The sequence below is a fragment of the Mustela putorius genome, unplaced genomic scaffold (assembly GCF_011764305.1).
Source record: "Mustela putorius furo isolate JIRA1106 unplaced genomic scaffold, ASM1176430v1.1 tig00000081_pilon_pilon_pilon, whole genome shotgun sequence".
Classification (NCBI taxonomy): domain Eukaryota; kingdom Metazoa; phylum Chordata; class Mammalia; order Carnivora; family Mustelidae; genus Mustela; species Mustela putorius.
Genome location: NW_025421272.1, coordinates 1152587 through 1173353, shown reverse-complemented (window position 1 = coordinate 1173353; position 20767 = coordinate 1152587). Strand labels below are relative to the sequence as shown.

The 20767-nt window shown below is 55.7% G+C and overlaps 1 protein-coding gene across 6 annotated transcripts; it reads left to right on the top strand.

The window, feature by feature from the left end:
- Positions 1–1491: 1491 nt before the first annotated feature.
- Positions 1492–20529, top strand: PATZ1 (POZ/BTB and AT hook containing zinc finger 1). Of its 6 annotated transcripts, none has more exons than XM_004766385.3 (5): positions 1492–3453; positions 4870–4933; positions 11507–11678; positions 17445–17582; positions 19032–20529. In XM_004766385.3, the coding sequence occupies exons 1-5, from the start codon at positions 2183–2185 to the stop codon at positions 19445–19447; spliced, it is 2061 nt and encodes a 686-aa protein (XP_004766442.1). In that variant the 5' UTR covers positions 1492–2182; the 3' UTR covers positions 19448–20529. The 6 variants fall into 6 exon arrangements, with proteins under 6 accessions (XP_004766442.1, XP_004766441.1, XP_004766444.1 ...); XM_004766384.3 differs by having other exon boundaries at positions 1494–3453; positions 19029–20529; XM_004766388.3 differs by having other exon boundaries at positions 1497–3453; positions 17510–17582; positions 19029–19197.
- Positions 20530–20767: the final 238 nt, after the last annotated feature.

The window sequence follows — 20767 nt, the reverse complement described above, 5'->3', positions numbered from 1 at the left end:
CAGAGCAGCCAAGTGACACCAGAAGACACAACCAGAAAGCCGAGGTCTCAAATTCGAACTCGGGTCCCGCCACCGTGCCTCGCCTGGAAGCACCCCACGGCGCGCGTGGCTCCATGCAGTCCCGGAGCGCAGCTGTGGGAATCCCGAGCGGAGTTGGAAGCCGGGACCGTTCATTTGCATGCTAATACCCAGAATGCTTTTCCCCGCACACCGCTTCTCTTAATGGAAGCGCTCAGTTTGGAACCGTGGAAAGTTTGGAACACATACTTTGCTCCCTCTTTGCAACTGTGGGAACTTCCTTCCCGCACACGCGGTGCCTGCAAACCCGGGCTCCAAGTCGGGCTGGCCGCTGGCTGCCGCCCGCGCTTCCCGGGCCAGCGAACCTCCGTATCCAAGCCGCGCGCGGCAGCATCCCCAGGCCCGCCGGGGACAAAGCACCCTGGCCCTGCCGGCGGAGCCCGTGGCTTGAGCGCTCGGCGGCGACTCTCTAGGCTGCGGGCGCTAGGGATGCTCCCGGCCCCAGGAGATTTTACGGCGCTCCCCCAGAACCGCCAGGATCCCGGGTTCCCGGGGGCTTGCTGGGGTGCGCGGAGTCCCCTGTATTCCTGTCCATCGCCCTTGCCTCTATGTTGTCGCCTCCCTGAGCTAGTGACTTCCCGCTCCCTGGGGCACAAAGCTCAGCGTGTGGCGGTTTGGGAGAAAGGCTGGACGATGGCCTCATCTGCCCAGCTCTTCCAGGCACGCAGCCCCTTCGGTTCGGCCTGCCCCCAGCCAGGACCCCGGGCCCTCGCGAGGGTTACGAGCAGGGAGGCGGTCGCAGGCGACTTCTGGGGATTTCGCGCATCAAAGTGGGGCTCCGGAGGGCAACCGACGCCCGCTCGACTTACGGGCGCACAGCAAAGGCTGGGGGGCTCAGGTCTGCACCCCTCGGTCGCTCACCCCTCCCTCCGGTCCGCTCGCCGCCACTCTCGGCGGGGAGGGAGGGACAGTGGGAGCTGGTTTGCTGGCTTGGTGCTTCGTTTGCATTGGTCCGGGGGGGCTGAGACTGCAGCCCCCGGCCCCGCGGGCGGGGTGGGGAGGCGGGGGCCGGACGGGGGCTCAGTCTGCGCCAGCATTGGCGGAGCTGGGGAATGGGGAGGGGGGGCAGGAAGCGGGGGGAGCGGAGCTGCGGGGGGGGTGTATAAATAGGGAAGGGGGGACGTGCATCCTCGGCTGGGTGAGGGGGGGGCGCTCGGCACAAAGAAAGTGGAAAGTTTGCTGCGCGGGGCGGCCCGGGCCAGGGATCCGGGTGCGCACGTGCAGGGCCGGGGGCGCCGGGGGCCCCCCACGCCGAGCTCGCCGTTTCTTTTTTTTTTTCCCTGCAAGCGAGAGGGGGGGTGTTGTTGGTATCGCCCCCTCCTTCTCCTCCCCCCAGGGGTGAAAGTGCAAGAGGAAGTGCAGCCGCTGCCATCTTTCCTCCGCTCCGAACACACGGAGGCCGGGGCCGCAGCGCCGCCGCTCCGCCGCCGCCTTCGCCCGGCCCGGGGAAGGGCCCACCCTGCCGCCGCCACCGCCCGCTCGCTCCAGCGTTCGCCGTCGCCACCGCCCGCCAGGCTCCGGGACCAGGCCGGCGCTGCCGCCCCCGTGCGCGCCCCACCGCCGCCGCCTTCGCCTTTTGTTTCCTCCGCTCCGGCGCCCCCGCCCCGGCTCGCGCTTTGCAGGGGACGCAGCGCGCGCCCCCAGCGGGCCCGGGAAAAGCCGCGGCGCGCGCGCGCACGCCTGCGCGGCAGACCCCTCCGCCTCCTCCCCGCGCGCGCGCGCTCCTTTTGGCTGCGCGCCGGCGCCGCCTGGCGGGCGGGAGGGGAGGTGGCAGGCGCGTTTGCAGGAGGGGCGCACCTCTTTGCTCGCGTACCCCCCCGGAGGTAGACCTGGGAGGGGAGGCGGGCAGGCGGAGAGGAGAGAGGAGCGCTCAATCCAGCAGGGGTGGGGGCAGCTATGTGGGAGGTGGTGCGCCCTGCCGTCTAGACAGTCCGATCCGGGCAGGGTGCGTGTGCGCTCGGCGCACCTGCGAGACTACAGAGCCCCGGGCCGGCACGTGTGGGGAGTGTAGATACGTCCGTCGCGCCCCGCTTCTCGCTGCCTAGGGGAAGGGAGGGGGGCGGGCAAGTGCCGCGGCCCGGTTTGTGGGGAGGGGGCGGCGGCCATGGAGCGGGTGAACGACGCTTCCTGCGGCCCATCGGGCTGCTACACCTACCAGGTGAGCAGGCACAGCACGGAGATGCTGCACAACCTAAACCAGCAGCGCAAAAACGGCGGGCGCTTCTGCGACGTGCTCCTGCGGGTGGGCGACGAGAGCTTTCCAGCGCACCGCGCAGTGCTGGCTGCCTGCAGCGAGTACTTTGAGTCGGTGTTCAGCGCCCAGTTGGGCGACGGCGGAGCTGCAGACGGGGGTCCCGCTGACGTGGGGGGCGCAGCGGCAGCCCCAGGCGGCGGGGCTGGAGGCAGCCGGGAGCTGGAGATGCACACCATCAGCTCCAAGGTGTTCGGGGACATCCTGGACTTCGCTTACACTTCCCGCATCGTGGTTCGCCTGGAGAGCTTCCCCGAGCTCATGACGGCTGCCAAGTTCCTACTGATGAGGTCGGTCATTGAGATCTGCCAGGAAGTCATCAAACAGTCTAATGTGCAGATCCTGGTGCCCCCTGCCCGGGCAGACATCATGCTCTTTCGTCCCCCTGGAACCTCGGACTTGGGCTTCCCTTTGGACATGACCAACGGGGCAGCCTTGGCAGCCAACAGCAATGGCATCGCAGGCAGCATGCAGCCCGAGGAGGAGGCAGCCCGGGCTGCTGGTGCAGCGATTGCGAGCCAAGCGTCCCTGCCTGTGTTACCTGGGGTGGACCGCTTGCCCATGGTGGCCGGACCCCTATCCCCCCAACTGCTGACTTCCCCATTCCCCAATGTGGCATCTAGTGCCCCTCCCCTGACTGGCAAGCGTGGCCGGGGCCGCCCAAGGAAGGCCAACCTGCTGGACTCAATGTTCGGGTCCCCAGGGGGCCTGAGGGAGGCGGGCATCCTTCCATGTGGCCTGTGTGGGAAGGTGTTCACTGATGCCAACCGGCTCCGGCAGCATGAGGCCCAGCATGGTGTCACCAGCCTCCAGCTGGGCTATATCGACCTCCCTCCACCAAGGCTGGGTGAGAATGGGCTACCCATCTCTGAGGACCCCGACGGCCCCCGAAAGAGGAGCCGGACCAGGAAGCAGGTGGCATGTGAGATCTGCGGCAAGATCTTCCGTGACGTATACCATCTCAATCGGCACAAGCTTTCCCATTCGGGGGAGAAGCCCTATTCCTGCCCAGTGTGTGGGCTGCGGTTCAAGAGAAAAGATCGCATGTCCTACCATGTGCGATCCCACGACGGGTCGGTGGGCAAGCCCTACATCTGCCAGAGCTGTGGGAAAGGCTTCTCCAGGTGAGGAATGGTGCTCCCTACCCCATGACCTATCCTATTTCTGCCTCATAGGACAGTTTCTTGCTGAGATCGGGGGGTGTGGGATTTGTGGGAGTCACTTGACCCTCTAAGGCTATAACAGATTTGGGAAGAGCATTTTAATGGCCCTGGTTTTGTGGCCAAGAGCTGCTTTCTCTTCCCACGGGGAAGTTCTGTGGCACTAGGCGTGCCCTACTGTCTGTCTTCCTTTGGGCCTTTTGGGAAGGGGTTGGATTCCTCAGGCCACAGCCACTGGGCCTCACCATTCTTCTCCCTGGGCTCCCTTTGTGTTTCCGGCACCAGGCCTGGGGCCCCCTCTGGGGGCGGGAGGCTTTTCCTCCAGAGACTTTCCCTGCTTGAATGGCTGCTGAGGGAGGGACTGAAACAAGTGTATCTGGGACTCCTTACGCTCCATGCCACGAAATCCCCCCCCACCCCCACCCACAGAGCACTAGCTATCCTGGATGGGCAAACTCAAGATTCCTCCCTCACACCCTCATGGGATCAGGGGGCACGGAGTTCTGTACCCAGAGTCTCATAGCACCAGAATCTTTGATCTGCTCTGATCTGATGGCTCCAGAGCCTAACTGGACCCACAGATACCCTCTATGTTTTCAGGACGAGAGGAGGGGGCCAGAATGTCTTTTTAGATTCACTTATTAGTGAGCCTGATAGGGAACTGAGAACTTGCCTGGGAGCAGAAGATTGTTTTGTTTTTCCTCTTAAAAGAATATTAAGAATAAAAGGCTGGTTTTAACTTGCCTGGATACTGAGGACCTTGTGGGTATGTGAACCTACGGATGGAGAACTCCCTTGGAGGGGCCCCAACCAGAAACCAGTCTTACCGGTCAGGCAGCCCCTGCCCACCTGCTCTGGCGGGCATCTGGTTTACCAGCCCAGCTGGGGACTTAAGGCTCTATCCCTTGGCCTCTGGGGACTGAATTCCATCCGGGTGGCATTCATTGGCTGCCCTGGTGGGAGAGCCTGGGGGAGGGGAATACTGAGTTTCTAAGGGGCTTTAGTAAGGACAATGAGTCACACATACCCCCTCCCAGAAAGGCTTCAGTAAGGCAGCCTTGTCTCATTCTAAAGCCACCGCCTCTGGTTCTAGAAATCATTTGAGCTGGGGCGGGGGCAGGGGAGGGGGGGGGGAATGGGTAGGCAAGGTCAGAGAGGAACACTCAGAACACTCACTTCCCTTCCCCCTCTAGTAAAAAAACCGGGGCAGAGAGGCCTGGGCCTGTGGAGCTGGGTGGTGACTTTTTCTTTGTCATGCTGGGATGGGGAAGAGGGAGTCCTCTCCACTGGTGTGTGCAGGTACAGGTGGGGAGTCTGGCCAAGTGTGGTCCCATCTTTTGAGGTCTTTTTTGAAAAGTCTCTCTTGGTTCTCTTTTCCAGGCCTGATCACTTGAACGGACATATCAAGCAGGTGCACACTTCTGAGCGGCCTCACAAGTGTCAGGTAGGGGTCGGGGCCAGGGCAGATGGGCTGAAAGAGAATGCTGCTGTTCTCACAGCCCAGCCACAAGCCAGCTGATATGTGTGCTGGGCCGGCTGACTGACCACCACCGCTTTGCACACCTCCCCCTCTGTCCCTCCACCCTCCGTCTGCTTTTCTCCTTTGTTCTTCCCCCCAACCCCCTCCCCCCCACCGCTGATGTCCCCTCCCTCCTGGTTGCTGGGTTCTGGTTCCCACCCTGTCTCTGTCTTCGCTCTTTTGCTTGGCTTTCCTCTCCTGGCATTTGCCAGCTCCTTGGATGGTGGGCCACATTGCACGAGTGTCGTCCTGGGGGCACTGGCTCCCCATTGGGCCTAACTTCTGCTTCCCAGCAGTTTGCAGGAGCCACCGTGGAGCGGGAAGTGTTTGTGAAGAGCTCCTGGTGGTCCAACTAACAGTGCTTCCCCCTGTCTGCCAGGCAGCCTGACCTTCTGGGTTCCTTGAGCTTAGGACACAAGGGGTGGCAGTAGGAACGACAGTGTAGGAGGACGAGAGTGGATGGTCTCATTCTTTGAGCACTGGCACCTGTTTAACCCATCCCGAGCCATGTGTGCAAACAGCCAGGACTTCTGAGGACTGGGGAGGAAGGTGGCTTCCTCTCCTTGTGAGCTCTTTGTGTAGCAATGGGTAGGGAAGGCTGGGCAAGATTCTTACCCTTGGTTTGTCTGCTTCAGCAATATCTGGGGGCCTTGTGGTACCCAGAAAATTGCATGTCCTCTCCTGACCACTGAGCATTCCTGTGTGGATGGGAAACACCTCTATCTTCTCCTTGACCATCCCCCTTCCAGTGCCAAGTTCCCGCCGTCGGAGGGGGAAACAGAGTGGTGGGGTCCTGGTATAGCCTCTGGTAGGGTAACCTGCTTCTCTTGTCCTGTTGGTGGCAAGGAGGGAGGGCTCAGGGAGACCTGCAGGGAGGAATGGACGTGCTGGAAGTCGGGCATCGAGGGGGCCCGGTGTGGCCGGTGTTCACAGCCAGCCAGGCTAGGTGGCCTCCCCCCGAGGACGACGACCCAGGGTGGGCATGCTGGGATCCATCTGTGCCTCGCTGCCTTCTCTCTGTCTCTGACTCTCTAATCACAGAGCACATTCTGACTCTCCCAGGTAGTGTGCTGAGCAGCCTGGCAGAGTAGGAGGAGCCCAGAGGGCAGTGGGGTCATGCCCGGTGGCCTAGGGGGGTAACCTGCACTCTCTGCCCTTTTTCCAGGTGTGGGTTGGGAGCAGCAGCGGCCTGCCGCCCCTGGAATCTCTTCCTAGCGACCTGCCATCATGGGACTTTGCCCAGCCTGCTTTGTGGAGGTCGTCCCATTCGGTTCCTGACACCGCCTTTTCCCTTTCTCTAAAAAAATCATTCCCAGCCCTCGAAAACCTGGGCCCAGCACACTCCAGCAGCGCTCTCTTCTGCCCAGCCCCGCCAGGATATCTGAGGCAGGGCTGGACTGCCTCGGAGGGCAGCCGGGCCTTTACCCAGTGGCCTGTAGGCTAGCCTGGGCCTCCCCAGAGAAGGGTTTTCTGTGGAGGGGAATGGGAATGGCGGTTGCTCTGAGACCCCTGCTTTTGGGAGAGGCCAGCGAAATGGTTCCTGCCCACCATGCCCAGCTCCTTCCTGTGTGCTTTGGAGTCTTTCCCAGCTCAGGGACCCCCCGGCTAGTAAGGAGCACCTTTCTGGGTCCCCCCACACCCTCCAGGTTTCTTTCTGGGTTCTCTTGCCTTTTTCTCCCCCTTTAACAGATGGCACCCCTGGGTTTCTGTCCTTGCCTGGGTGATTGTAGAGGTTGGTGCTTTCCCAAGAACCAAGTCATGGGCTTACGAGCTTCCCCTCTCCTAGCATTATGTCCTGTAAGGCGTGGGGTTTCTAGAATGGAGCTTGGCCACCCCTTCCCCGACTCTAGGGGTGAATTCCCCTCCAGAGGAGAATGGAGTGACTCCAGCTGGGTCAACCCAGGCTGCCCTCTTCCCTTCCCGCTCAGACAGGTCCCTCCTTTCATTTCTGGCTAGTGAAGTCAACGTCTTTGTTTTTGAGGTTTACTAGCAGGTCTGCTCAGGAACTAGACTAACCAGTAGCTTTATACTGGGTCACCCCAATATATGGCTTTGGGGGCTGATAAAGCAGATGTAGATTCCCCCTGCCCCTCCCCGGATCCCAGTGAGATGCCCTTTAGCCCCTGCTGCCTCCGCGGGGATAACAGGAGTGATGATAAAAGTTTTCATTCTAACATTTGAGGCTTTGTGTGTTTTGTCCTTGGTCTCTGTCATAACACTGACATCATTGTCCCTCGGTGTAGTATGGAGCCTACTCCTGCCCCGCCCCCACCCCGCCCCGCCCCTCCAGTACACAGACCTGCTGGTCCCACCTCCAGCCCCATTAGCCAGAACTCCCGAAATGATGACCCAGCAGGTGAAGATATGCTGGCTGTCCTGCTCTGGGCAGGCTGGCCAGTGTGTCAGTGCTTGGTTAAACAGCGGGGGCATCTGTTTGGCACGGTGTATATTCTAAAAGCATATTCTGAAAGCATGCGCGGTGAAGAGATGGCTCTCTGGGAGTTGGTTCCCTGGGCAAGAGCTGGGCCCAGGTTATACCTCTCCACCTTTCCTGATGCCACAGATGACAGAAGGGGCCAGTTAAAGAGACTGGTGCCACAGCTTGAGTGAAAAGACCATCTGAATGTTGGGGTATGAAGCCTCAGCCTTGTCAGTGACACACAAATCTCCTCAGGGCTTGGCCTGAGTGTCCTTAACCGGCTCAGATGCCTCAGGCGCCGCTGCTGGCTTAATGGCTACAGTGGGGCTGGGACATTTCCCCCACGTGGAGTTCAGCCTGAAGCCAAGAGACTAGAGCAACTCAAGACCTCTCCCATACTTTTAGTGACCCCATTTCTCAGGGGCTAGTTGGGGTGGTTTGGGCTGGAGGATAACTCATTAGAGAAGGAGTGGATTGAAGTGAGGGCAAGGGGTCTGACACTCCCAAGAAAAAAGGGGCCAGCGAGACCAATGGCACTGGGCCTCCATGTATTGCCCTTAGACTTTTCCAGGGCTATAAAAAAGACCACTTGAGACTACACCGCCTCCCCCCACCTCCAGGCTGCCAGACTTCAAAGGCCACCTTGGGTGTGCGCTAGTGTCCCCAATACCATTTGGGCCCCATTTCTGAGCTGCTCAACTCTTAGAGGAAAAAAAGCTTTAGGCATTCTGGGATGGGGAGAAACTGTTAGGGGGGTGAAGGGAGCATGGCTGAGACTCAGTATTGAGTGGGGAAGACCAGAGGAGACCCAAGCTCAGGGTTGCTGGGCTGGGACCTGGCAGGTGTGCTCCTAACAACAGTAGGCTGCCTGGGCACAGGGCCGAGGCCAAGGTGGCAGCCATTCCAAATATCAAGGGTGATCAGAGGATGCTGTCCTGGCTCACTCTTGTCCCTTCAGGGTTGCTGTGTCTTCTGTCTCCAGGATGAGAAGTGCCTTTCTTCTGAGTGGCCCCACTATACAGATTCTAAGTGTTCCCCTTCTTTGAGATTTGTCTCTCCTTTGGCCACTCTTCTGTGTCATGTGACCAGGCTCTTCATGTTCTGTGTTGTCTGAACTTCTAACAGGCCTAGACTCGGGCTTGTACACTTCAACAATTCCCCGCCCCGCCCAGAAAGCCTTGGGGACTCAGCCATGAAAGGTCAGTTCTGGCTCAGAGGAGCCAACTCCAGCTTGGCATTGTAATATAGTGAAAGTTTTTGTTGTATTTGTGGGTTTTGGTTTTTTTTTCCCCCTCCGAGCGGCAGATTTACATTCCTAATTATGTTTGTTCAGGCTAAAGTTAGCTTTCATTCCTTGAGAGATAATCAGTGGGGGGAGGGATTCGGCTTGGTCTGGGATTTTAATTTTGCCTAGCTAATCCCTCAAATGGATAATACACTTGTGGATAATTGAGGTTTGTCTGTCTGTTATCTTTAGGTAGCACAGTATGACAGACAGTGCTAAGGGACAGACCCCAAAAGGAGGTTGGCAGGAGAAACAAGGGGTTGCTTTCACGTTCCCCTAGTGGTGCCTCTCCCAGGGACCGCCGAAGATTCCGAATGTGTGCCTTCACCGCATTTTCTTTTCTTTTCTTTTTTTTTTTAAAGATTTTATTTATTTATTTGACAGAGATCACAAGTAGGCTGAGAGGCAGGCAGAGAGAGAGAGAGGAGGAAGCAGGCTCCCTGCTGAGCAGAGAGCCCGATGCGGGGCTCGATCCCAGGACCCTGGGATCATGACCTGAGCCGAAGGCAGAGGCTTTAACCCACTGAGCCACCCAGATGCCCCTTCACCGCATTTTCTTATACCTGGCCCATGTTTGGTTCCTTTGGCTTCTTAGGCGTAGCCCACACTACCTCTCATTGGAGGGCTTGTCCTCAGGTCACTGGTTCGCAAAGCTGGCAGATTATCCCCAGATAACTTGTCAGGTGCACTCCCCTCCCTTGGGGTGTTTTTGGCAGCCCTTGCTCTGGTTTACAGGGCCGGTGGGCTGGGTGGAAGATGGAAATGTTCCCCCACTGTCATCTGTGATTGGGTCAAGAGGTCCCTGACTGAGGAGGGGACCACCCGTGGCCAGGAGACCAAGTGCCCATGATGCTTCCTGAGTCACCTGAGTGCTCTAGTTTCTCTGCACAAATGCTGTCACCTCTCCCTTTCAGGGGAGTCCTGGCCACCTCACACACTGTTAAGAAGCATCAGTACCTTTCCATCAGCAGAAGCTATATCCCAGCTGAGTCTGGAGATGGGAAGAGCACCAGCTCGGGGCTGGTTCACCTCCCAGCCTGCCTGGATCTCCTCAGGCCTCTGTCTGCCCAGCTGTGGAGTGGGGAAGGGAGGAAGACCTCAGGGAAGCCGGGAGGGTAGGTTGGCTGCTGGCCTGCAGTGACAAGGTTTTGACCACAGCTTCATCTAGTAGCTGAGTCATGTGCTTGGGGCTAATCATTCTCCAAACTCAGCTTCCTCATTTGTCAAATGAATCAACTCAGTGGATAAAACAGATAAAGCCAGTATTTCATTAGCAATAAGGTGTTTGGTTCAAACGGGTATTGCTTAGAGACGATGACTGAAAGCAGCAGAGCCTATCCTGATGCACAAAGACATTTGGGACTGGAGTAGGAGCTGCAGCATCTTTAGTCTCAAAGACAGTATCCCATATACTGGCTACTTGCTTTGACTGTATACAGTAAGGATATAAACATTTGTACATGGTGACGGTGGTCAGACATTTACCCTGAGGTTCTGGGATCTTAGGAGGTGCCTCTGTCAAACAGAGACGGCAGGTGCACCTCCATACTAGTGAGTAAATGGGGTGGTGGGTCTTCAGTGGGTTGATATTCACGCTGTAATGCATTTAAAGGGGAATGTTGCTTTCTTGTAGGAGTTTTAAAATAGTAAGCACACACACACAGAGAAAGGAGTCAAACTTGACATGAACCTCTGAAACATCTCCATGGAACCAAAATAATTCTGAAAGTCTCCAGACTGAACTCCCCCAACAACTTCCCTGACATTCTGTGACCTCCAGGGCTGGGGTGCCTGGGCAAGCCCCCAGATGAAGAAGGGCTGTTGGGGGAAGGGTCACGGACTGAGACTGAGTCAAGGCCTCAGGGACAGGAAATGCCTGGGGACCTGAGGCTGCCTCCTAGGATGCTGATGCTGACCCTCAGCTCCTGAGCCATCTGCTCCTGGGATCTGGCTGAGAGCTTGTGCTCACAGCATGGTTTTCTATGGCCACGTTCTCTTGGAGGGTAATAACACGGCCTGTCTCGGAGGGCCCCTGTAAGGATGGATTGCATGAGATGAGTGCCCGTATGGCAGGCAGGCGTAGAATGCATGCTCCATCAATGTGGGGTGGTATTCTTGTTATTACCAGCACTTCCCCAACTTAACGTCCCACAAATGCTCCTGAATCGTGTGGCCTTCCTTCTCTCTGCTAATTCTCACGTTAGCAGAATTGACACTGTCATTTTATGGGCTGCTTTCTCAGTACAAACTCACCAGAATATTATAAGGAGCCGTCTCTGTGCTTTGTCCTGCCTTTCCTCCGTTTCCCTGTGGCCAAGACTAATGTCACGTTTGATTTTTGATTTTGTTTTCTAACATCACTTTTGAATAAAGTGGAGAAATTGAATTCTTTGTACAAAGCAAATAGGGAAAACCCAGGATGGAGGACAGGAATCTGTTCGTATGCCAACTTACCTTCTATATGTTCACTCACAGTCGGTGCTACTGAAGTCAATTCTTGTTTAAGAGTGAACAAATGCCTCATCTTCATTTTGTAAAGGAGCGTGACACCTAGTGTGCCATGTTCTGGGCACGTTGTGGTGGCCAACTCAGGGGTCTCATGAGGAGGCATCATGGGAAATAAGAGCAGCTTACTTGCCTTCTGGGGAGGAAACGTGGGCCACACGTGAAGCTCTCTTTACGCAGGGATTCCCTGCGTTGGCAGGAAACAGATTCTGTTTCCTGGTGTGCTCAGTGGGGAGTCAGGAGTGTGATGCCCATTTGCACCTCATCTTGTTTTCCTTTCTGCCCTCAGACCTGCAATGCGTCTTTCGCCACTCGAGACCGGCTGCGCTCCCACCTGGCCTGTCATGAAGATAAGGTGCCCTGCCAGGTGTGTGGGAAGTACCTGCGGGCAGCGTACATGGCAGACCACCTGAAGAAGCACAGTGAGGGGCCCAGCAACTTCTGCAGTATCTGTAACCGAGGTAATCTCCCTGCTATTTCCTCACTTCCAGGGGCTGGGCCTGAGCTTGTGTGGGAGGCCAGGGGTGTCTTGATCACCTTGCCTCAGACTTCACTCCTTGCACGGCTGGCCCTCCCTTCCCACTGAACGATAAACACCTTCATCGCCCAGCTAGCCCCACCTCTTCCTTCCCGTCCTTGGGATGCTTGGAATAGGAGTTCCCAGGAGAACAGCAAGTGGGAACAGAAGGAGAGAGCACGGTTTCCAAGCCTGGGCTCGTTAACACATGTGCTGTGCAGATGGCCCGGTGGATACATTTCGTAGACACCACTGAACTCCTGAGGTCAGTGGGAGAGTCGTTAGGCCCCAAGAAGTGGGGAAAAAAGGGGTCCTGCTTGAGAGCTTTTGCTGGCTGATTCACTGGCATGTGAAATTCAACAACCAAGGAAGGAGGTTGAGTCTGGAGATGGACAAGGGGCAGAAAGTTTCTAACAGATGGTCAGAAAAGAGCCCAAACCCAAGTAGACTGTGGCCTTGATGAGACAGGAAAGTGGAATGTGCTCTGAGCAGGACAGCGTGCTTGAGGCCGAGGTTGGCCTAGGTGGAGTCTGGCTCTGTGGCCCCAGTGCTGTGTTGATGACGTCAGGCCTAACCCTGAGCTGCCGCCAGGGCTTGTTGGTGGTTGGAGGGCTAAGGTTTGTGCCGTGCAAGCACAGTGTCAGCGGAGGAGGCTTGCGCCGGATCTGTGCTGAAGGTGGTCGGGACAGCCGTCTGTGGTGGGTGCGAAGATGCTTCTGCACGGTGCGCTTGCTTTGGCCAGATGCGGACGTTGCTGGGAAGTTCTTTCTCCTGGGACAGTCTTGTCCCGATGCCTTGGAAGTCTTGGGTGTGGCTTAGTGGACTGAGTACTGAACTGGAGTCAGGGGACCCAGGGTTTAGTCCACACCCCTCCTAACTTGCCCTCCTGCCTTGCCCTCCACTCTGTGACCTTGAGCTCTCCCTTCCCCTTTCTAAGCCTCAGTGTCTTCCTCACTTAAAAGGGGTTAAGAACACCTGCACCTTGCCCGCCTCATGGGGTTGTTGTGATGATCCCAGGAGACAAGGTAGGTGAAAGTTCTCTGAACTCCCCACAAGGAGCTGCACACTTGGGAGGTCCCGTCCTTACACTCTGTAACCCTGTTAGGAAAGACACAGCTCCCTGACTCTGGTTTGGAGCACAATACCCCTGCAGTCCTTGGCTGGCACCTTTGGGGGCCTGTGCTGTCTCCATGTGGCCTGAGGCCACTGGTGGAGGGAGACTGCAGGGTAGCTGGGTGTCCTGGGTGCCCTGGAGCTGGGGCCTTTCTTGGGACTGCACACCTGGGGTTTGCCACGAAGTCCACTGGATACTGGGATTTGTACCACCGGGAAACCTGCTGTGAGAGCAGGGAGGCAGTCATAAAAGCTTCTGAAGCGTCTGTCCTATATTCTGACGTGTCAGTTGGACCCTTTCCGGCAAGAGCTTCCCCTGAGTGAGCGACGAGGTTGTGCGCAGGGAGTTACCAGACTGTGGCCGACCATCTTGACCGTGGCTACCCCAGCTCTAGAAAAAAATGGTTTCTTATCTTGCTTCATCCTAACCTGGCTTCCTGAGAGCATCCCCCATGCCTCATAAATAACTAAACTGGCAACGTGCTGTCCGCAGGCGCTTGGTCAAGTTTTCAAGCCTGAGGTTCTCCGTCTGAGAACTGAGGTCAGAGACCAGAGGCAGGAAACCAGTGAGAGTGGAGGAGGATGTTAATGGTGAAACTCAGAGCCTAGCTCAGATTGCAGAGTGGGGCAAAAACTGGATGGGAGACCCAGGGCCACAGCCCCGGGAGGCCCAGCTCAGGAGGAAAGAAGAGCTGAGAGCAGCAGGGAACAGCAGGGAAAGTCGACCCAGTTAGGAGACAGCTGATGTGGCAAAGCCAACTACTGTCATACGTCATGACTTGGGCAGCAGCCAAAGGCCATGTGACTGGGCTAGGGGAGCCAGAAGTGTCAAACCAGAGCCCACCTTTTCTCAGTAAAGCCAAGCCTTGATCTGGATCATAGGCTAAACTCCTTTGAATCCCAAAGTCAGAATGGGAAGTCCCATTCCTCCAAGAAGACAAAAAGAGAGCTCTGGTCCAGCCCTCCCTAGGCGTACAGAAGGAAGAGAAAACAATTTTGGTCTGTATCAGAAGAGAAGGGACAGAATTCTACTTCAAGACTCATTTATTGGGCAGAAGTAGGAGGAGATGACTCCTGAGGAAAAAAAGAAAAAGAGGAAGAGGAAGGTGGTTTGTCCAGGAAGAGGATAAGGATACCAAAGACATCAAGACCCTGGAATCAGAATGCAGAAAACTCTGGGTCATCCTTCATCCTGTCCACCACCAAGGCTGTGATATAGGACAAGGTAACAAAATAAATGAATGTACTTGTCTCCATAAGGGTTCCAGCAAAGGCTGGTGTCGGCCAGATGGTGAGATGGTTGCAGCTGGATCTGGTGCCCTTTGAACCCCTTCAGTAGCAACAACTTCACTGCTACAGATCTGCCATTCTTCGCCACACAAATGACTCTTCGCCGTGAAGCACCAGAGAGAACAGAGCCAGCCTGCTGGCTCTTAACCACACATATGAGACACATGACTTTGTCTTTGTCCTAGAGACGTACTGGGCTGTGGGGCATACCATCCGTAAAGGAAGATTATTTGCAGTGGAAGGAGTTACGATGGCTAGAAAATCTTGTCTCCTCATTTGCAAATCAGGAAATGAGTTGAACGGTGGGAAGGAGAGAAAGACCTGGTTGAGCGCCATGATTTTCTTCTTTACTTCCTAAATTTCCATAGCAGGGTCTTTGTATGTGCACATGTACTGGTATGAGAAAGAGGGATGGCTTGTTGGAAATCTGCCTTTGATGGAGACAACATTAGAACTCAAACATCAATGCTTAAAGGTAGAAGAAGCCTTCTCCACGGTCAGAGGTGAGCACACAAGTTGTTACCTGTGGCAGTCACAGACACAGACAGCCTGCCATTGCCCTGGACTGAACTGATACCAACTGCTTAGTGCCTCCCTCCAGCACAGCTCTATTGGGCATGACCCCATCAGGGTTTGGACAAGAAGAAAGCAGTCCCTGACCTCTGGGTGGATGTGAAACTTGCAAGAGGAGATTTGCTTCTGGAGTGCAAATTGCAGTGTACCGAGCAAGAAAATGCAGTGCAGGAACAGTAGCTTTGGTTGTAAATTCTTCATCTCTGGAGTGCGAGGGAGGGCGACTTGTTGGTTGTAGTGAAGTCACATGTGTGCTCACTGTCTTCATCGTTCTGGTGCCTGGATCATGCTGCCTCTTTGGCTCGTGGTTAATCAGGTGAATGGGCAGGTGAGTTCAGAATTCCAGCTAAACATTTCTGGCTTCAAAAATACATTCTTCTCAGAAACTCGACTACTGTTTTAGCCCAACATTTGGCTGCTGAGTGGCTCTGTGTTTAAGTTCTGGGCTTTAAGTGGCAGCTGTGGATCCACTCGTACCACCCTGCCATGTGGCTTTGCTATAGTTAGTACAGTCTGCAGCTGGGGTAAAGTCAGGAGGACCCAGCCATGTGTTCCTCAGACTGTTTTCAAGGAAAACACAGCAAATTTTCATTGAGCATCTGCTCTGTTCGCCTAGTAGATCTCCTCCCAAAGGGAGTAAATATAATAATTCCTGGTGTCCCTTTCTGCCTTTCCCGTTCCCTTTAATCTCAGTGGACCTGCCCTGGTACACCGTGGAGAGGGCCTCACACCACTTCACAGGGATTAAAAAGCAAAAGAAAATCCCTTCCAAAGTGGAGTCATGGTGTCACTGGAAAGTTGTGATACGTTTTGCTGGTTGCCAGGGGCCATAGCACCAGTCCCTGGGGCAGGGCTAAGGTCCCCTTTCCTGTTGGCTTGTCCCTTCATTCCTGACTGAAGCCTCCCTCTTAGGGATGCTTGGGGGACCCTTTTAAGCCAGTCTGTCCCCTGTGATTGGCCTGAGGCAGACTACTTGGTCCCACCACAGGACAACTCGCTGTGCTAGGCAGGGCAGAACACCAGCCACTGGACCAGCTGAATCTATAAAGTAGCTGCATCAGGAAAGAAAAAAATTCACTCGGTCCCCCTTTCCTCCAAAACCACCAGCTGCCATCACCAGGGGAGTGTTTGTTGAATAAGATTTCCACAGGTTAGCTCCTGTCTGCTAGCAGCTGCCGTTCTAACCCACCAATATGGCAGAGAAGCACAGAAGTGTAAATGGTGATAACGAACCTACTGCCGAAATCCAAGGGATGGTTCCAGGGCCAGGGCCCATTGAAGAGTCTGCTCGGCTTAAGGACATGGTGGCACAGGGTCCTGGGGTTGGAGCCCAGGCTCTGCCGTCTAGTAGCTGCACGTGTGACTGCAAGTTACTTAACCTCACCAGCCCTCTTGTTTCTTCGTCCACGAAACAGGTGTACTCACAATTCCCAGCTCATAGGGTGGCTGGGGGAGTTCTACAGAAGAATGCATACAGTGTGCTGGGCCCTGGCATACCATTAGCACTTGCTGAAAGTCAACCTTTATTACTGTTCCAGCAGCATTTGAAAGGCCATGACAAATCGGATTTTTAAAAAATAAGTCTTATGCAGACATTATATAGTACTCCGCAGCCTCTGACCTGTTAAGAGTGGATCCCACTGTTATCCTAGAACTGTAATTTTCAAGGGGAATAAAAGCACTTGAGAATGTGTCAGCCACATCTGGAGTAGATTAAAGGGCCCTAGCGCTCCAAGCAGACCTTATGCTAAAACGCTTCAGTTCCTGCTGAAGGCACGTTCCGAGCCTCGACCACGGTGGAGCTGGAGGACACAACTTCCTACAAAACCCAAGTCCCTATCCTTTGACTGGCCTACCTGGTTTCATGCCCTCAGACCTGTGGCTGGTGTGGAAATTGGCCCAAGATCTACTCTTCCCAGTCTGAGATGCCACCCGGCTCCAACTGACTGGAGCCTCTGGGTTGGGCTGCTGCAGCCTCAAGAGGGCTGGATGGCGCCTCCTCCAAAGTAAAGACAAAGACGATCCCGATGGCTGCTCCAAAACCCAACCAGAAAGATGACCACGAATGAGATCTGACTGAGCCCCTTTAGTGTAACTTGCTATTTCTCTTGTTCCTCGGAAGGTCTGAAGAGTTATTAAATCCAGTTATTCTGAAAGTGAGAAAGTAGCAAAATAGAACATGTCCTGCTAGCTAGCAGAAGGGAGACTTCTGGAGGCCATCCTTCGGGATTTCCTCTTGCCTCCGTCTGGTCTGTTGTGCAGTTTACCTTACACGTGTCACTCAGGCATTCTCTTGGCTGGCGTCCTGTGACTGCCCTTGAGCCTCATGACTTTTCTGACGACATTTCTAGCCATGGTCTCTGCAGCTGACCTGGGGCTGTGAGACATCTTCTCCAGCCACTCACTACTGAGGCACCAAGCAAGCCTAGAGGCGTTGGGCCTCTGGCCCTGGCAGGAGCAGTATCTCAGGCCACGCTTCCAGGCAGCCGGCCTCAGTCTTCCACCGCAGCCTTGCAGAGCGGGCTCTGCAGAGAAGCCGATCAGAGGACAGTGCCATCTCTCCTGAGCCAGGTGGCTTCTGTGGTTGCAACCATCTTTGAACCGACAAGGGGGCCCCTTCTAGGTGCAGCTGACCTGGGAGTGCTAGCCAGAGCGGCCAGAGGAGAGGCATGGGGGAAGCAGAGAGGTATCTCTGTGCTGGCCGCGGGATCTCATCTCCTTTTGTCTTGTTTAGGTTTCTCCTCTGCCTCCTACTTAAAGGTCCATGTTAAAACCCACCACGGTGTTCCCCTTCCCCAGGTCTCCAGGCACCAGGAGCCCATCCCGAATGGGGGAGCAGCGTTCCACTGCGCCAGGACCTATGGCAACAAAGGCAAGCGACCCCTTGCTCTGCACTTTGCTTCTCTGCGCAGACTGTGTTGTGGGGGCGCTGGGCCGGGCGTGGGGAGGCGGGAAGGCTGCCGGCTTGCTGGCCGCCTCAAGGAGGCTCTGAGATCTGAGTGGCAGTGGCCTCCAGGACGAAAGTCACAGTGGGTATCTCACTCCAGGGCCATGAGTGAGGCTTTAGGGCACTGCCAAGATCCAGCCCCCGCCTCCTCTTCCCCAGCCCTCCTCCCTTGCTCCTGGCCAGCCCCCACCATCTGGAGCCCTGCAGGGATGCCCCGGGCCCAAGGCTGGAAGACAAGCCCTGCATGATGAGTCACTCTGGGCCTGTCCGTTGCCTGTGGCCCTTTAAGGATGGTGTGGAGCTGTGGCTGAATGCTTTCTTTTCCTTCCACCCTGTGGGCAAGGGGGAGCCAAGGGCTGGCTTCCCCCTCTGTAGGGGTGACTGGTTGCTGTGAGCGGCCCTTTCTGGAGGGCCTCTGGCTGCGTTTTTGAGATGCATGGCAATAAATGAGCTCCTTGACTGCCTCTGACTTGGAACTGGTCTGCAGAGAGCTCCCCAGGCCCCACCTTCACTTGTTGTCTCAGGTTGTTCTGTGGTATTTCACGTTGTCGCCTTGGGGATGATGCCAGGGGCTTGGCAGATGGCAGAGATGGCATGCTCCACGCTCCCATCACAGACCTCCCTTCCCGGCATGGCTCTTTGAACCCAGGCAGGAAGCTGCTGATCGGTGGACTACAGTGTGGGCAGGGCAGGGCAGAGCAATGAGGATTGTCTCGAGGCCCAGCTTGTCCTGAGCCATGCGTGGGGACAGTCAGCTGACTGAGTTGTTCGAAGTTGCTTTTTAATCTCTATGCTTTGGTTTTGGCAGCAGGAAGGCGGTGAGGGCAGGGCTTGTGTTTGCAGCATTGGGAAAAGGACTGGCTTCTGTCTCAGCCACCAGTGGGGTCTGCTGGGTTGAGGACCTCTAGGCTCTGGTTCTGCCTTGCTAGGGCGCAGCTAGTCCGGTGTGGAGGTCAGACCATTGCTGTACCTGCTCAGCATCATCAGAACAGCCGTCTTACCCCCAGGGGCAGCCAACAGAGCACCTAGGAACTGGGGGGTCTCTGAGTTGTTCTGGGTGGAAGCAGTGGAGGTCCCCTCTCCGTACCCTCTTCCTTGAAGCAGGCTGAGATGGTGGTGAGCGATACACGTGCACCTGCATGAAGAGTCCGCGGCGAGGGAGGCTGGCAGCCCCAGGGCCCTGCTGTCTCACCCCTGTAGGCACACCAGACTCCCAGACTGACCAGCTGAACCTCTGGGGTTTCTGCCAGGGTGGTGGCTGGCCATCCGCTGCCCTCCACAGGCCTGTGAGCTGGCCCTTCCCGACCCCTCCAGGAGGGGACATCTCCAAAGCCTGGCCTCATCTCTCCTATGTGTTTTGTTTTTTCCTAGAAGGCCAGAAATGCTCACATCAGGATCCGATTGAGAGCTCCGACTCCTATGGTGACCTCTCGGACGCCAGTGACCTGAAGACGCCCGAGAAGCAGAGCACCAATGGCTCCTTCTCCTGTGACATGGCAGTCCCCAAAAACAAAATGGAGTCTGATGGGGAGAAGAAGTACCCCTGCCCTGAATGCGGGAGCTTCTTCCGCTCTAAGTCCTACTTGAACAAACACATCCAGAAGGTGCACGTGCGGGCCCTTGGGGGCCCCCTGGGGGACCTGGGTCCTGCCCTCGGCTCACCTTTCTCTCCCCAGCAGAACATGTCTCTCCTCGAGTCCTTTGGGTTTCAGATTGTTCAGTCAGCGTTTGCATCATCTTTAGTAGATCCTGAGGTTGACCAGCAACCCATGGGGCCTGAGGGGAAGTGAGGCAGATGCTGTGTCCCCACGGAAATGGCCACCGGGGACTGCTGAGAAATGCTGTGAATGCGGAGGGAAGTACTGTCTTTGGGTTCTGTAGCTGAGAGATTTTTATTCGTTTTTAACTCCCCCTTCCCCAAACCTATCACCCCCCACTTCCCCTCCACCACCCATCCCCTCAGTGGTCTTTAGAAATAGATTCTCATCTGATACTCTGCAGGAATATCTGCGAGACCTGGTATGGGATAAGGGCAGAAAACACTACATAGGCCTCCAAGGCAACACCAGTCCCAGATTCTCTAATGGGCGGAAGCTGGAATTTCTGGTGTTCCGTTCTTAGTGACCCTAATCCCAGACCCACACCTGATGGCATTCTGGGACCACGGTGATTTGGGTTCCCTCCCCCTTCTCACATCCTTCAAGAGAAACCACATCTAGGGTCTCCACCCACTTACACAAATACAGATGCCCAACTGTTTTCAAGGAAGCTGGAAGCCTACAGCATCCCATGGACCATGGGGTGAGTGCCCTCTGAGAGCCCCTGAGCTTGACTCTTGACCTGGAGGGCCCCTGACCTTTCTCTGAGCCCTACATGGAGGCTAGCATTTTGCTACTAGGACAAGCTCAGCTATTGAGGACATCCCCACCCCAAATTCCAGTTCTTATGTGATTTTAACCATTCAACTTGCTGTTGGGTTTTAATTCTCTAATTATTATTATTATTGTTATTATTTTTTAGGACCAGTTGTAGTGAATTGCTACTGAAAGCTATCCCAGGTGATACAGAGCTCTTTGTAAACCGCAGTCACACGTTAGGGTTAGTATTAAACTTTGTTTAGATGTACCATAATTAACTTGGCTAGTTGATTGTTTGAAGTCTATGGAAGAAATAGTTTTATGCAAAATTTTAAAAATGCCAGTCTGATCAGGGAGATGTAGGGGGTTTCAATGTTGTTGGCAGCCAGGAAGGCAGGAGAGCTGGCAGGTGGGGACATCGTGTACCTCGGCTGTGTCACATGTGAGCAGGCCCAGGTTGACCTGGTGATGTGAATTGATCTGATCAGACTGTATTAAAAACGTTAGTACGTTAATCCACGTGCTCCCCTGAGTCCAGTTTTTCAGCCATAGGTGGGGGGCCCTTCAGAGCCCAGAGGGAGGGCACCTGGGTGGGCTGGGATCCGAGGAGACCTCTCTTCCTCCTCTTTGTACCAGCTGCAGTGGGACTGATAGGTGGATGTTCCCACTGAGGACTCAGCTGCCAACATGCACCCGTTTGTTCGACAAATACTCACTCCTTCTTGTCCTTACTGCTGTGCGCCAGCCCCAGCC

Excerpts from the sequence above, each read along its gene's own strand:
- PATZ1 (XM_004766384.3), top strand. The coding sequence starts at position 2,183 with ATGGAGCGGGTGAACGACGCTTCCTGCGGCCCATCGGGCTGCTACACC. Across the intron at positions 4,934-11,506 it reads AGCGGCCTCACAAGTGTCAG|ACCTGCAATGCGTCTTTCGC; the intron begins GTAGGGGTCGGG and ends TTCTGCCCTCAG. Across the intron at positions 11,679-17,444 it reads CTGCAGTATCTGTAACCGAG|GTTTCTCCTCTGCCTCCTAC; the intron begins GTAATCTCCCTG and ends TGTCTTGTTTAG.